General features: G+C 39.6%; 1 protein-coding gene across 2 annotated transcripts; it reads left to right on the forward strand.

Moving 5' to 3' along the window:
* The first annotated feature begins 461 nt into the window (after nucleotides 1-461).
* igfbp1b (insulin-like growth factor binding protein 1b) lies at nucleotides 462-2,591 on the forward strand. 2 transcript variants are annotated; one of them, XR_014030727.1, is made up of 5 exons: nucleotides 462-848; nucleotides 937-1,079; nucleotides 1,753-1,881; nucleotides 1,965-2,296; nucleotides 2,346-2,588. XR_014030727.1 is itself a non-coding variant. In XM_081373882.1 (4 exons), exons 1-4 carry the CDS (start codon nucleotides 524-526, stop codon nucleotides 2,088-2,090), a joined length of 723 nt encoding a protein of 240 aa, XP_081230008.1. In that variant the 5' UTR covers nucleotides 462-523; the 3' UTR covers nucleotides 2,091-2,591. The 2 variants fall into 2 exon arrangements, 1 of the variants encoding a protein (XP_081230008.1); XM_081373882.1 differs by having other exon boundaries at nucleotides 1,965-2,591.
* The last annotated feature ends 9,775 nt before the right edge of the window (nucleotides 2,592-12,366 follow it).

The raw sequence follows: 12,366 nt of genomic DNA on the forward strand, positions 1-12,366 counted from the left end.
CACTAGGATCTGTTAATTACTGTGCGGCACCTCATGACAAACATGTTATGATTGCTGAAGAGCTCACAGTAACCCGTCCTGTTATGCAACGGCCTCATGACCTTGTTTTTGTGACCTAACTCAAAGTGTGTCAGTCAAAAACACATCTTTGAGATATGCTCACATAAGTGTTATTGTGTAAGTAGTGGATTGAATCTGTTATATGAGTAATGCATAGTAAACAGCAGCATAACGAGCCTGTAATTGGTGGAGCGGGAAACAAATTGTGTCAATCCATGTTGCGGAGGAATGGGTTCAGCACACTTCGTTCTGGAGTAAATATTGACATCTACGCAACCGGAGTAAACCCATGCACTGAAAAAAACAGCAGCATTAATACAGATGACGAGTGTGTCAATGATTAACCGCTCTGAGGTCATCATGTCACAGCATAAAAACACGCCGCACATCCCCAGAGAACCAGATCTGACACGCACAGCAGCAGATATTAGTTTCAGTGCGGCACACAGCTTGTTGTTCTGCTATGAGAGGTCTGTGTGTGTTTGTAATGTTGGTGAGCGTTGGTGATCTTTCCCCCGTGGTCGGGCCTGAACCCATCCGCTGCGCTCCATGCTCACCGGAGCAGCTCGCCGCCTGTCCCGCCGTGTCCCCGGACTGTCCCGAGGTCCTGCGAGAGCCGGGCTGTGGGTGCTGCTCGTCCTGCGCGCTAAAGAGGGGAGACTCCTGTGGCGTCTACACGGCTCACTGCGGCACCGGCTTGCGTTGCGTCCCGAGGCCCGGTGACCCGCGACCGCTCCACGCTTTGACCCGCGGCCAAGCCGTCTGCACTGACTACGAGCCGACGGAAGGTACGTTTCAGTGAACGTCTGCTTTCCAGAGGCCAGGTCAGTTTTCACTGGAGAGAAAGTCATGTTTGTGTCTAAATTGCCTTTCTAGAGGACACGGACATCACGTCTGACCAGGGCTCGCTGCAGTACCTGCTGGGACTCAACAGGCCACTCGACCCGCAGGACGCGGCCGAGGCACAGGAGAGCATCAAGGCCAAAGTCAACGCCATCCGAAAGAAACTGATCCAACAGGTACTGAACCGAGCGCCAACCGTTACATTTACAAGCCATTTTACTGGCTGAAGCCATTGAGTTTCTACACATTTTAAACACATTGCTTTGTAGATTTCGACCAAAATATTTATTTATTTGATTGCATATAAAATTTCCATCCACTTGGATTACACCGTTTTAACATAAACCAACTAATAAAATGTGATGCATATTTGTTAGTCATAAAAAAATGTAATGGGTAAGAATTTGCATCTTTTTTTAAAATTAAGTAATCATATTTTCAAAATGCATTTATTCAACTGGCTTTGAATCAGATCATTCTCTTCATTGACTAAACAAAAGTATTCAGTTAAAAGGTATGAACATGGTTTAAATATGGCTAGCTGTGGACCAAGCCATATTTAGTCATTTAAAATGTATGAGATTGAAAAAAATTTGATTTATTGATGATAAATATATAAACCTGGTTACCAGAAATCTTAGCCGTTTCATTTATGATGGACAAATATGCATCAAATTAATTGTATTAGTTTATGTTAAAACTTTGTAATCCAAATAAGTGGAAATTTCACATTCAGTTTAAATCTTACATTTAGGCCTGATTTGGTTTGTCATTCCCAAGCTTGTATGTTTGGATGAGCCACCCCGTTTACTGTTGAATGTTTCTGTGATGCTTCTTTCGCTGGTCTAGGGTCCGTGTCACACCGAGCTTCACGCCTCTCTGGACGTCATCGCACAATCACAGCAGACGTTAGGAGAGAAGTTCACAAGCTTTTACCTCCCCAACTGTGACAAGCACGGATTCTACAAGGCCAAACAGGTTTCTTTTCTTCTCTATCCTAATGACATCTGACCCTACAGAGGCACACTAGCCCTAAAATCCTCATTTTCTCTCTCTGTCAGTGTGACACGTCTCTCGTCGGCCAGCCTCCACACTGCTGGTGTGTGTCTGCCTGGAGTGGGAAGAGAATCTCCGGCACTGATGGTTTATCGGCTGATTCCCAGTGTCATCAGGAGCTCATGCACTGAAGCCTTCACTAGAGGACCATACCCTTAACTTATGTTTCCTTCCATACCATATCAACACCTATTTATTCTTATGTATAGCTCTTACATGGTCTTAATATTTATTACCTAGTTTTATATTAACTAGTATTATAAGTTGGTCATATGACAAGTCTGTAATTCTGCCTCAGTCTTTGTTCACTGTGGTTTAATTCATTATAACCATGTTTGCACAGCAAGTATCCAGGATTATGTTGTTTGGACACTGTAAACATGTAGTCTGTAAACCGTTTTAGCCTGTAAGACTGTTTATGTTATGTAAGCTAAATTTTAATTGTTGTATTTCATTTCACTATGTATTTAAAACAGATGTCTACCTCACATTAGACACAACGTCTTTATGGACTCCCTGAATATTTAATGTGCTGCTGTATTTATTCTGAAACTATTGTTTTATTGTATATACATGTAATATACTGTATATTTCCTCAAAAGTTTCGTTCAATAAAATGTTAGAGATTGTACAGATTGCACAGGTCTGTTCTGTAAAAACACTCTGGGCTGAGAATGTTTAGTGTTATAATCTGAATCACACTGATTATTGAGATGCAGGACAAAAAACCTTATTTACCTGCAAATAGTTTTTAATATATAAACATTCCCACTCTGAATTTAAGCCAAGATGATCTGATTAATGCAATACCCTGATATACTTAAGGTGAAATCGAAGAACGAACTGGTGTGACGTAATTTTGAACAAAACCAGGCCAAAACTAAGTTCATTTGGGGTTTCTTGAGTTCAGAAGAGTTTACTGATGCAAAGTTTTAAAGTTTTGCTCCAACTGCTGAACCCTCTTTTGGGGTCTTTGAGGTCACCTTCTTTGAGGTCAACTTTTTCTTTGGCTCATTTCTTCAGTTCAGTTTGTCGAGGTCAGACTTGAGTAAACATATGAACACACTGATAATCTGCTTTATATTAGAAACTGAAGTTGCAATTCTGATTGAAAGCAACACTGATCATTTAGCAGACTATTTTATCCAAAGCAACTTACAAATGAGGAAAGCAATCAAACCAACGATAGGGCAGCAATATGCAAGTGCTATGACCAATCACGGTTAATCCAGCACAGTACACATAGTTATTGCCGAAAAAGATGCTTAATGTTTAATATATACTCAGCTCTTATTTTTTCACGGCCTGACGAAACATAACAATTACAAAACGTCTCGGGTTACGACTGTAACCCCTTGTTCCCTGAGAACGAGACACTGCGTCGCTGACGACAATATGGGGAACGCCTCTCAGTGTAGTGCGTCTGAACAATTATTAGAACTATTAGTTAATGCGTTCATGACCTCAAGGCTAGATTATTGTAATGCTTTACTGGGTGGTTGCCCTGCACGCTTAATAAACAAACTACAGCCGGTCCAAAACGCAGCAGCTCGAGTTCTTACCAGAACCAGGAAGTATGACCATATTAGCCCGGTTCTGTCAACACTGCATTGGCTCCCTATTAAACATCGCATACATTTTTAAATATTGCTGATTACTTACAAAGCACTAAATGGTTTAGCTCCGCAGTACTTGAGCGAGCTCTTAACGCATTATAGTCCTTCACGTCTATTGCGATCTCAAAATTCCAGCCAGTTGATAATACCTAGAATATCAAAATCGACTGCTGGCGGTAGATCCTTCTCCTATTTAGCACCAAAACTAGAATATCAAAACTATGACCTGCTTCAACTCCTCCCACCATATGTCAGCCTGACGTATCCCAATCTTCAAGCAGAAGGAGCTGAATGAAATGAACTTAATAATGATATCAATCCACAATCTGACATGTGATGCAGCCTGAATCATAATCACACTGTGTCCGTTCGAGAACTGTTCCGCCTGGATTCTCCCAAGGTTATTTCTCCATTTCTGTCACCTGATGGGGTTTGTGTTCCTTTGGCTTGCTTATCTGGGGACACTTTATGTTCAGCAATATTATTGATTTTCCTGCACTGGCACTATCGGATGAGAACTGAACTGAGCTGGAGGATGACATCAGTTTTGTGCAAAACTGCTTTGAAACAAGCTGTACTGTATAAACCGCTGTATAAACAAAGGTGACTTAGTGTCTTGATTTGAACAACTTTAATAGTTGACACAAACAGCAGTATGAATGAAACATGGATGTCTGCAGCTATTGATGGATCCTGCAGGTATTTACATCATTTAAACATGTTCACATGTTCATGTAATCATTGAATGAAGTATTTAATACACATATTTGGCTTGCTGTCCTTGGTGGAGCGCTCGAGCTTAAGACTTGACCCGAAACCCGAAGTTCTGATGCTGGAAAACTGTCACAGGATTGAGATATATATCCTCTGATGCTGAGTGGCTTGATTAAATGAACATATTCCTCCTGAATCTGCATTATAAACTCCATTTCATGAGTTTGTGTGTTCTTGTAATATTTGAATGGACATTACTACATTACAAACTCTGCAACAATAATATGTGAGCAACATGTATTTACAAGTCTACTGTAGCAGGCGAGTGTGGTTTGTAGGTTATTGCAAATAATGCTTGAGGAGTGGGCACTCTAGTCCGGGGTTAAAAACGTATTTGAGACCAGATAGCAAATAGTTAGTAAAGTGGTTGTCAGAGTGATTAGATAATTCCACAGCAAGATAAGGAATACTGACAGGAGTAGAAAGATGCTTTTCAAAATCTTTATTTTTGTCATCTTTCAAGGCAGGACATATGGAGCGGGTGTAATCACCGCCTCAGTAATTAAAGACATGAAGCTGCCTTGTAAAATTTTACATAATTTAAATTTTACAAACCTGTTGGCCTGAAAAATAAATGAGCTACTCTGAACTACCGGAAGTGATGGCGGGGCATGGGACGTAGCTTGTGGATTTTGACTGGCTGAAATCTGGACCTGACGGGATTTCTGGAATGATCTTTGGACACGATATTGTTGCACACTGTGCAGGAGATGTTGCGACAGCCGAGGACAACGCTACTGTGTAGATGGGTGTCCAGGCGCCCCAGTAAGGGCACTGGTTCCACTGGGATCGCTGACAGAGCATTCGGTGGAGAACAGTTTGTGATATGTATAGAAGTGACTGCCACTGTAGGACAGTGACGAGCTCCGTGATTATCGTATAATCATTTTGCTCTCGCCACCTATGGGGAAACGCCAATGTTACGGCTTGAGTTTCTTGCATCTCTGTGTTCTCTTTCTCTCTCTGTTCCTTCTCATTCTGTCTGATTTCTGATAGGTTGTCCAGTGATGTTGTGTATGATCATCATTGGTTGTCCCACTTCTGACACTAATATAAGGACACTGCCGGCATTCGACTGGGAGCTCATTGTTGGTTCGGTCCACCTGAACGATTTCCTGTTGTCATACCGAAACACCAGCCATGGGACAACAGTGGTTTCTCTGATGTTGAAGGGTTGGGATTTGACCTACTGAGACCTTCTGCTGTTAAAGAGAAGCAACAGAAGTTCACAGGAGAGACATGAAGCCTAAAAGCTGACTGATCCAGGACAAAATGTTCTGGCAAATGTTCTGCACCACAAGAGACTAAAAACATCCCTCAGATGCAAAACCTAGAAAAACGAAATCAGGCTCCAGCATTTCCATTTCAGAGTCCATGTCAAACACAGAACGCTGTTATCCCACTAGGGAAAGACCCACCAAAAAGACTTGGGCAGTTTTATGTTTACTACATTTTTCAATAGGCAGTTTAAAAAAAAACAAGAAAGAAATGTGTATTTTGTGTTGACATTTGTTCGTATAAAAAAAAAGAAGAAAAAAAAGTGAATATCTGTTTTGGGGGGAGGAGTGTTATGTATGACTAACAAAATGATTATTATTTTAATACATAAGTAATGGGTGGAGTCATGTGGTTAGTGTTAGTTAGGACGCACATTATTTTGTTCCTGGATTGGTATTTCTGACTCTTCTTTAGTGTCCTCTGTCTAAGGCCCCGTTTACACTGCCAGTGAAATGTGACCCAATTCCGATTTTTTGCTCACATGTGACACAGATCGGATGTGTTCTTTGACAGTGTAAACAGGAAAAAAACGCATGCATTCGGATATTTCCAGATCGGTTTCAGGCCTCATTCATATGTGGAAATAAATCGGATATGTGCCAATGCGACTGTCATGTAAACAGGCAGATCGGATTTTCTGAGGCATTAGGCAACGTCTCCGCGATTTAATGACGAGAGAAACCCCGACGCACTTCTGCAAAGGGACGGATGGCCCGACAAAACGTTGTGTCATCGTAGGAGAGGAATGTGGAGAGGGGCACGGGAAGTGTTTTCACATGATTGTAAATTTAACGAAATTTTTTGTTCATTTAAATTTATTCATTTTAAGCAATTAGTCATTTATTTGTAATAAACACTTTAAGTGGGCTATTTAAATTATATTTACATGTTCAATTATATTTTTAAAACATACGCGCAGATTGTGTGTGCATAGAAAGAATTTGTCCGCAGCCGCTCAAAAAAGAAAAAGAAAATTGTCCACAGCTGCTCTACTCCTGAGCGCAACTGTCACGATCCACACACGGGAAGCAGGGAAGATCCAATTTGCAGTATAATCAATTTAATAAGGGAAAATCCAAAAACAGTGGTCAAGTCCAGGCAAGGGTCAAAATCCGAATAGGCAATCCAAAACAAGACACAAACAGGAACAGGCAGGAAACAGAACACAGAAGTGGCGTGATAAATACAACAAGGACTCCGTAACAAACACTAAACAGGCCGGGTATTTATACACAGGGAAATGACAATGGGAAACAGGCTGAGTGCAATGATCAGTGATAAGAGACAGCTGAGTGCAATGAAAAGACAAGGATCATGGGGAATGTAGTTCAAGAGTGTGCTGGACACCGTGAGGAAGGAGGACATCTAGTGGTGACCCAAAGAGCATAAACCAGACACTGTGACAGCAACTCCACTGTCAGTGTTGTGTAAGTACAGGCTCTAGGCAGTTTTTTTGTGTTAATTTCTATTTCTTGTCGCTGTGCAGGCTCTTTATTGTATAACAGTGAACAGCACTTAATTTATGTGCCGTAGATCGGTCCGTTGCATTACGAAAGAAAGCAGTATCAATAATGTCAAATATGTGATGTGCAGTCAAGTTCAGGTGTGTGTATGTTGTTTTAACGAGTGTTCTCACCGATACGCTTGTGATTCGTGGAGTTTTATAGACATTGTTTCTTATTCAAAAGTGGTGTTTGGCAACTTTGCATATCGCAGAGCATGAAACATATTTTGTGTTCGTCCATTTGTGCAAGAGAATTTAACCCTTTAAGCATGCGCGGTATGTTTCAGATAGTAGCCTAGCCTATGGCAAGTGTAAACACATGAATCAGATATGGGTCACAATTTAAAGAACGTGTAAACAGACAGTCAAAAAAAATCGGATATAGGCAACAAATCAGAATTGGGCATCAAGACCTGCAGTGTAAAGGAGGCCTAAGTAAAAAGGGAAAGACATGACAACAAGAGTTTACGAAATAAGAAGCACTGTTGATAAATGAAGCACTGTTGATAAAATAGCATATAGTAATGAAGCTGTTTTCAGACTCACATTGGCTCCTCCTGTCTGTCGGCTGTGGTGTTGTGTGTTTATTTGGTTTGTTATCCTGACTGGAAGTATCAAACATGAAGCAAAAAGTTAGTCAGGATGCTAAATGTTCTCAGGAATGACCTTGTCACATTGTCTGGTTTTGTGTATCCCCGGGTAACCACTAGAGGTCCTCTTCCCCCACGGTGTCATTCACTCATGAACTGCATTTCCCATAATCCTTTGTCTGAACTCATCACTGATCATTGCACACAGCCGTTTCCACTCACATTGTTTGTACCTGTCTATTTATACCCTGTCTGTTTCTGTGATTGTTGTGGATTCCTTGTTTAATGTCTATTTGCACTTCTCTATTCCACTCCTGGTTGTTTCTTGTTTATCGGACTGTCTTGTATGGATTTTGACTAGTGATGGCAAAATGAGGCTTCCTGAACCACTGAGACCTCGCAGGCCATTGCTTCAGCTAAAGGTTCATTACTCAAAGCTTCATTCAGCATTGCTCACTAGTGACACCTAGCTACTGTGCAAAGAAATAGCAGACAAATTAATTCATTCTGAACCAGTGTCGCGCCCTCCCTCTCTCCCTCCCTCTCTAATTTTATAAAAAAATATTTTTTTTTTATAAAAAAAATATATTTTATAAAAATGCTTTTATAAATAAAAATATTTATTTGTAATGTAAATATATTTATATTTAAATGTATATTTTATAAAAATATTTTTATAAATAAAAAATATTTATTTATTTATTTTGTACTCACTGTTGATGTTTGTAACCTTTCATTTGCAATAATAAAAAGACATGATCAGACATTTGTCCATTACTGTGTATAATATAAAATATGTATCTTTCTCTGTCTGAATTTACTTGTCCAGAGTAACACACACAGTTCATTAATTATTCATAAATTGTTTGGATAGGGACAGTATGAACAACAACAGTGACACTGTTGAGTGCAGTGCTTATGTTAGAGGGAGTGTAATAAAGTGCATTTATTAATTTAAGAGATTATAGATAACAGATTAAAGTAAACTGCAACAGAATAGTCCGGAAGGAAGGAAAATAAAAATATATTTTTTTATTGAGAAACAGAATTATTTAAAGTGTGTTGGGGTTTAGACGATTCACTCTTCTTGGACAAAATCTCTCTATGGGAAAAGATCCTTTCACAAGGAACAGAGGATGAAGGGGAACGTAAAAATGGCAGTGGTACAAATGAGCAGTGTTGGGTAAGTTACTTAAAAAAGTAATTAATTACTAAGTACTAATTGCATCATCAATATTGTATTTAAAATACTTTTCTAATTACTCTGTCTGAAAAGTAATTGAATTACTCAACAAGTAATTAAACAAATTACTTCTTAAAATCCCTATAAACCTCGACCGGATAGATAGAAAACTCTTAATAATTAGAAACTCTTAATAATTAAAATATGAGTCAAACATGGAATAGTTTATCCTTTTAAAGCATTTTAGCTTTATTTAACATTTCAGTAGAGAAGTTAAATGACATGTATCAAGCTGTAAACATGAAACTTGCTTTCAAAACAACGAGTACAATATTATATGTAGTCATGTGTTTCAACAAAATGAACTCATTTCTAATTCACTGTAACCTTTAGTTAACGGTCAGAATTCCTTTGAAAAATATCTGAACAACAAATAATATAATTACTATTATAATTAATCAAGCTGTAAATAGTTCATATTTCAAAGCAATGAGCAACATATTTCATGCATACTGTATGCAGTCATATGTTTTTCAACAAAAACTTATTTCTACTGCTCAGTGCTCAGCTGACTGTGCTGCCTCCTTTTTGAAAAAGTGGGTGTATCTCATTAATGTAAGTCTCTCAAAACGTTTGCTTGACAGTCGGTTTCTCCTGGGGGTGAGCACAAGATTGCCCAGCCTGAAAAGCCTTTCCACTGGTGCGCTTGATGGTGTGGCTGTGTTGTACCTTAGTGAAATGGCCTTAATCCTGGGATACTGTCTAAGAACGCCCAGGTCAGACCCTGCAGATTTCAAATATTCCATGACCTCGGTTTCAGCAGAGTAGGTACAATCCAGCTCCTAAAATGAAAAAAAGTCATCAGTGGAGTCAGCATGCTTCTTGTGATGTTGATCATTATCCTGTTGGTCTTCAAGAGGCAACCCACGGCACTCCGTAGTAAGCATTGCCCTAACAGTGTCTTTTTTGTCTTCTTCTCTGATCCAGCGTAACTTAAATTTGGGCAAAGTGACTGCAGCCTGAGCCAGGAGAGCTTTTTTACTGTCCATCATAGAGGAAAAGCGTATCTTGATAGCAGGGTTCGAATTATGATTTCATCTTTGTGGGGGTCTCTTTAAAAAAAGAAAAGAAAAAAAGTAGCCTATGAGCAGGCGCGGTAGCTTAATAATGTAATATAAAAATATCAAAATTTGTAAATATAATACAAATTTAATTAAAAAAAGCGTTGGTAACACAATTCAATTTAAATAGTACATTTGGTTTAATTTGTCGTGTAATGAGGTCTAATGCTGTTAGTTGTGAGAATTTTCACGTGAGTAAATAGATAGATCCGACAGAATCGACCGTGTACTTAAGTGGTCCAGTGGTAGAACAATTGCTAAACGCGTCAGATGTTCTGGGTTCGAATCCGCACTCATATAAGCTTCTTTTTTTTTTTTTTCATCAAATCCGATTATGTTTATAAGTGGTTCTATATCAGGCAGAGACACGTTTGTGTGCATTTTGTTTTGTAATTTTACTGGAACGAATAGAGAGTCTCCACAACGGATTGAAGCGCGCCCGAGTGAAGACTGTGCGCGAGCCACAAACAAACACAGTACCCGCGCCAATGATCGCAGCGGCACTTTTATCACTTGATTTAAGCATAAGGATGTACCGTAGTGTGATGACGATCCGAGATCCCGCGAGATGTGTTTGGCATCTTGTCCTATCTTTTAAGTCATGCTACAGTAGTCTGAAGGAAAAAGTGCTTTATTTGTAATTTAAAATAATGGTGCTGATGATTTTTAGAGACCCCCACAGGTGTATGATTTTACTGCTTTCATGGGAGCTCATCCTCTCTCTATGGGAGCTCAGCTCCCACTGGCTCCCACGTAATTCGAACCATGCTTGATAGCCTATGAGGAAAAAAAAAATACATCAGACACTTCACATTATACAAGAGTATGACAGATAATATAAAAATGGATTTAAGCCATGGGTAAACCAAAAATCTAGCAATCTGTATAAATATCAGATTACCTGAACAATGACATCAGGGAGAGATGCTGTCATCCTAAGATCGTCCCGCAGTGCCAGCCCTTTAACTCTTTTACAAGCTAATGCTGCGTGTCCGCGTAGAAAAGTAGAAGGATCAATCCAATGTGCCGTCATTCCGAGAAAACTTTTGTTATGGCTCGTCCAAATGTCGGAAGTCGTGGAAATATATTCCAAACTCTCGAATGTCCTTTTTAGCTCGATTTCCATGTCAGTGTAACACTTATCTAAGTAAGATGAAAACGTTTTTCGATCGGGCAGGGCTGCTTTTTTGCCACACACAGGTATTTTGTTTAGTATGCGCCTAAAAGACGGAGACTCTACAGTACGCAGAGGTAGCATCTCTTCCACTACGTAGCCTGCAACCATTTTTTTAAGCTCACCTTCAGACACTTTCTGCACCGCCTGTGTAAAATCAAGTTTTGGCTGCTTAACAGGGGTTGCCGTAGCGTTATCTGTCGACGAACATGGATCACTCAAAAGTGTTCGTCGATGCTGCCTTGTCAGGTGCTTCAGTAGATTACTTGTTTTATTGACAGCGGCCGATAGTTTTTTCTCCCCAGGACATAGCTTACATTGTACCGTAATGTTCTTGTCTACCTGTGTCAAAAAATTGAAATAATTGGAATACTTCCATTTACTAAAACAGCCACTCGCTTCTGCCGACATCTTCCACTTCAGACAACGTAACGTTAACCAACTAGCGCGCCGCGAACTCGTCACACACAACTGCACTACACAGCTAACGATTTTAAAGAGGCAGCATTCACTTTTACTTTTGGCGATACATTTAGATTTTAAATTCAATATTGATTTATGCAAACCTGTTGAACTAATTTACAGTATGTAACGTGAGTACATTATAAGTAACTGTAATTAAATTACCTAAAAATGAAAAGTAATCCCTTACTTTACCTTTTCAGTGGATAAGTATTTAAATTACAGTAACGCGTTACTTTGTAACGCATTACACCCAAACACTGCAAATGAGGACACTGATGTTTCTGTTGAGCCCAGACAGGGGAGGATCTCCTCTTTCTTGCTGCTCCATTACCAGGAAAAAGGAAGAGTCACAAAAAGCAAACAAATCCAAAAGGGCAATCCAAATCAAAAAGCAGTCCAGTCCAGATCCAAAAATCCAGAGCAATCCAAATAATCTTATCTAATTAATATAACAACTATAATATAGGCCTACTATAATAATAATATACTATAACTATTCTAACCTGATAATGTAATAATATACAGCCCTCACATATGACACAATAACGACAATGACAATGATAGTTATCTAACTCTCTGACTCTCTGACACTACTACAACTGCTTCTACTACTCCTGCAACACCCACAAGGAGGCGCGAGTTTCGAACCAGCTTTTATCCGGAAGCGACACTCAGACCGAACCGATGACGTAGCCACACAAA

This window comes from Scardinius erythrophthalmus (assembly GCF_964197995.2).
Source record: "Scardinius erythrophthalmus genome assembly, chromosome: 9".
Lineage (NCBI taxonomy): Eukaryota > Metazoa > Chordata > Actinopteri > Cypriniformes > Leuciscidae > Scardinius > Scardinius erythrophthalmus.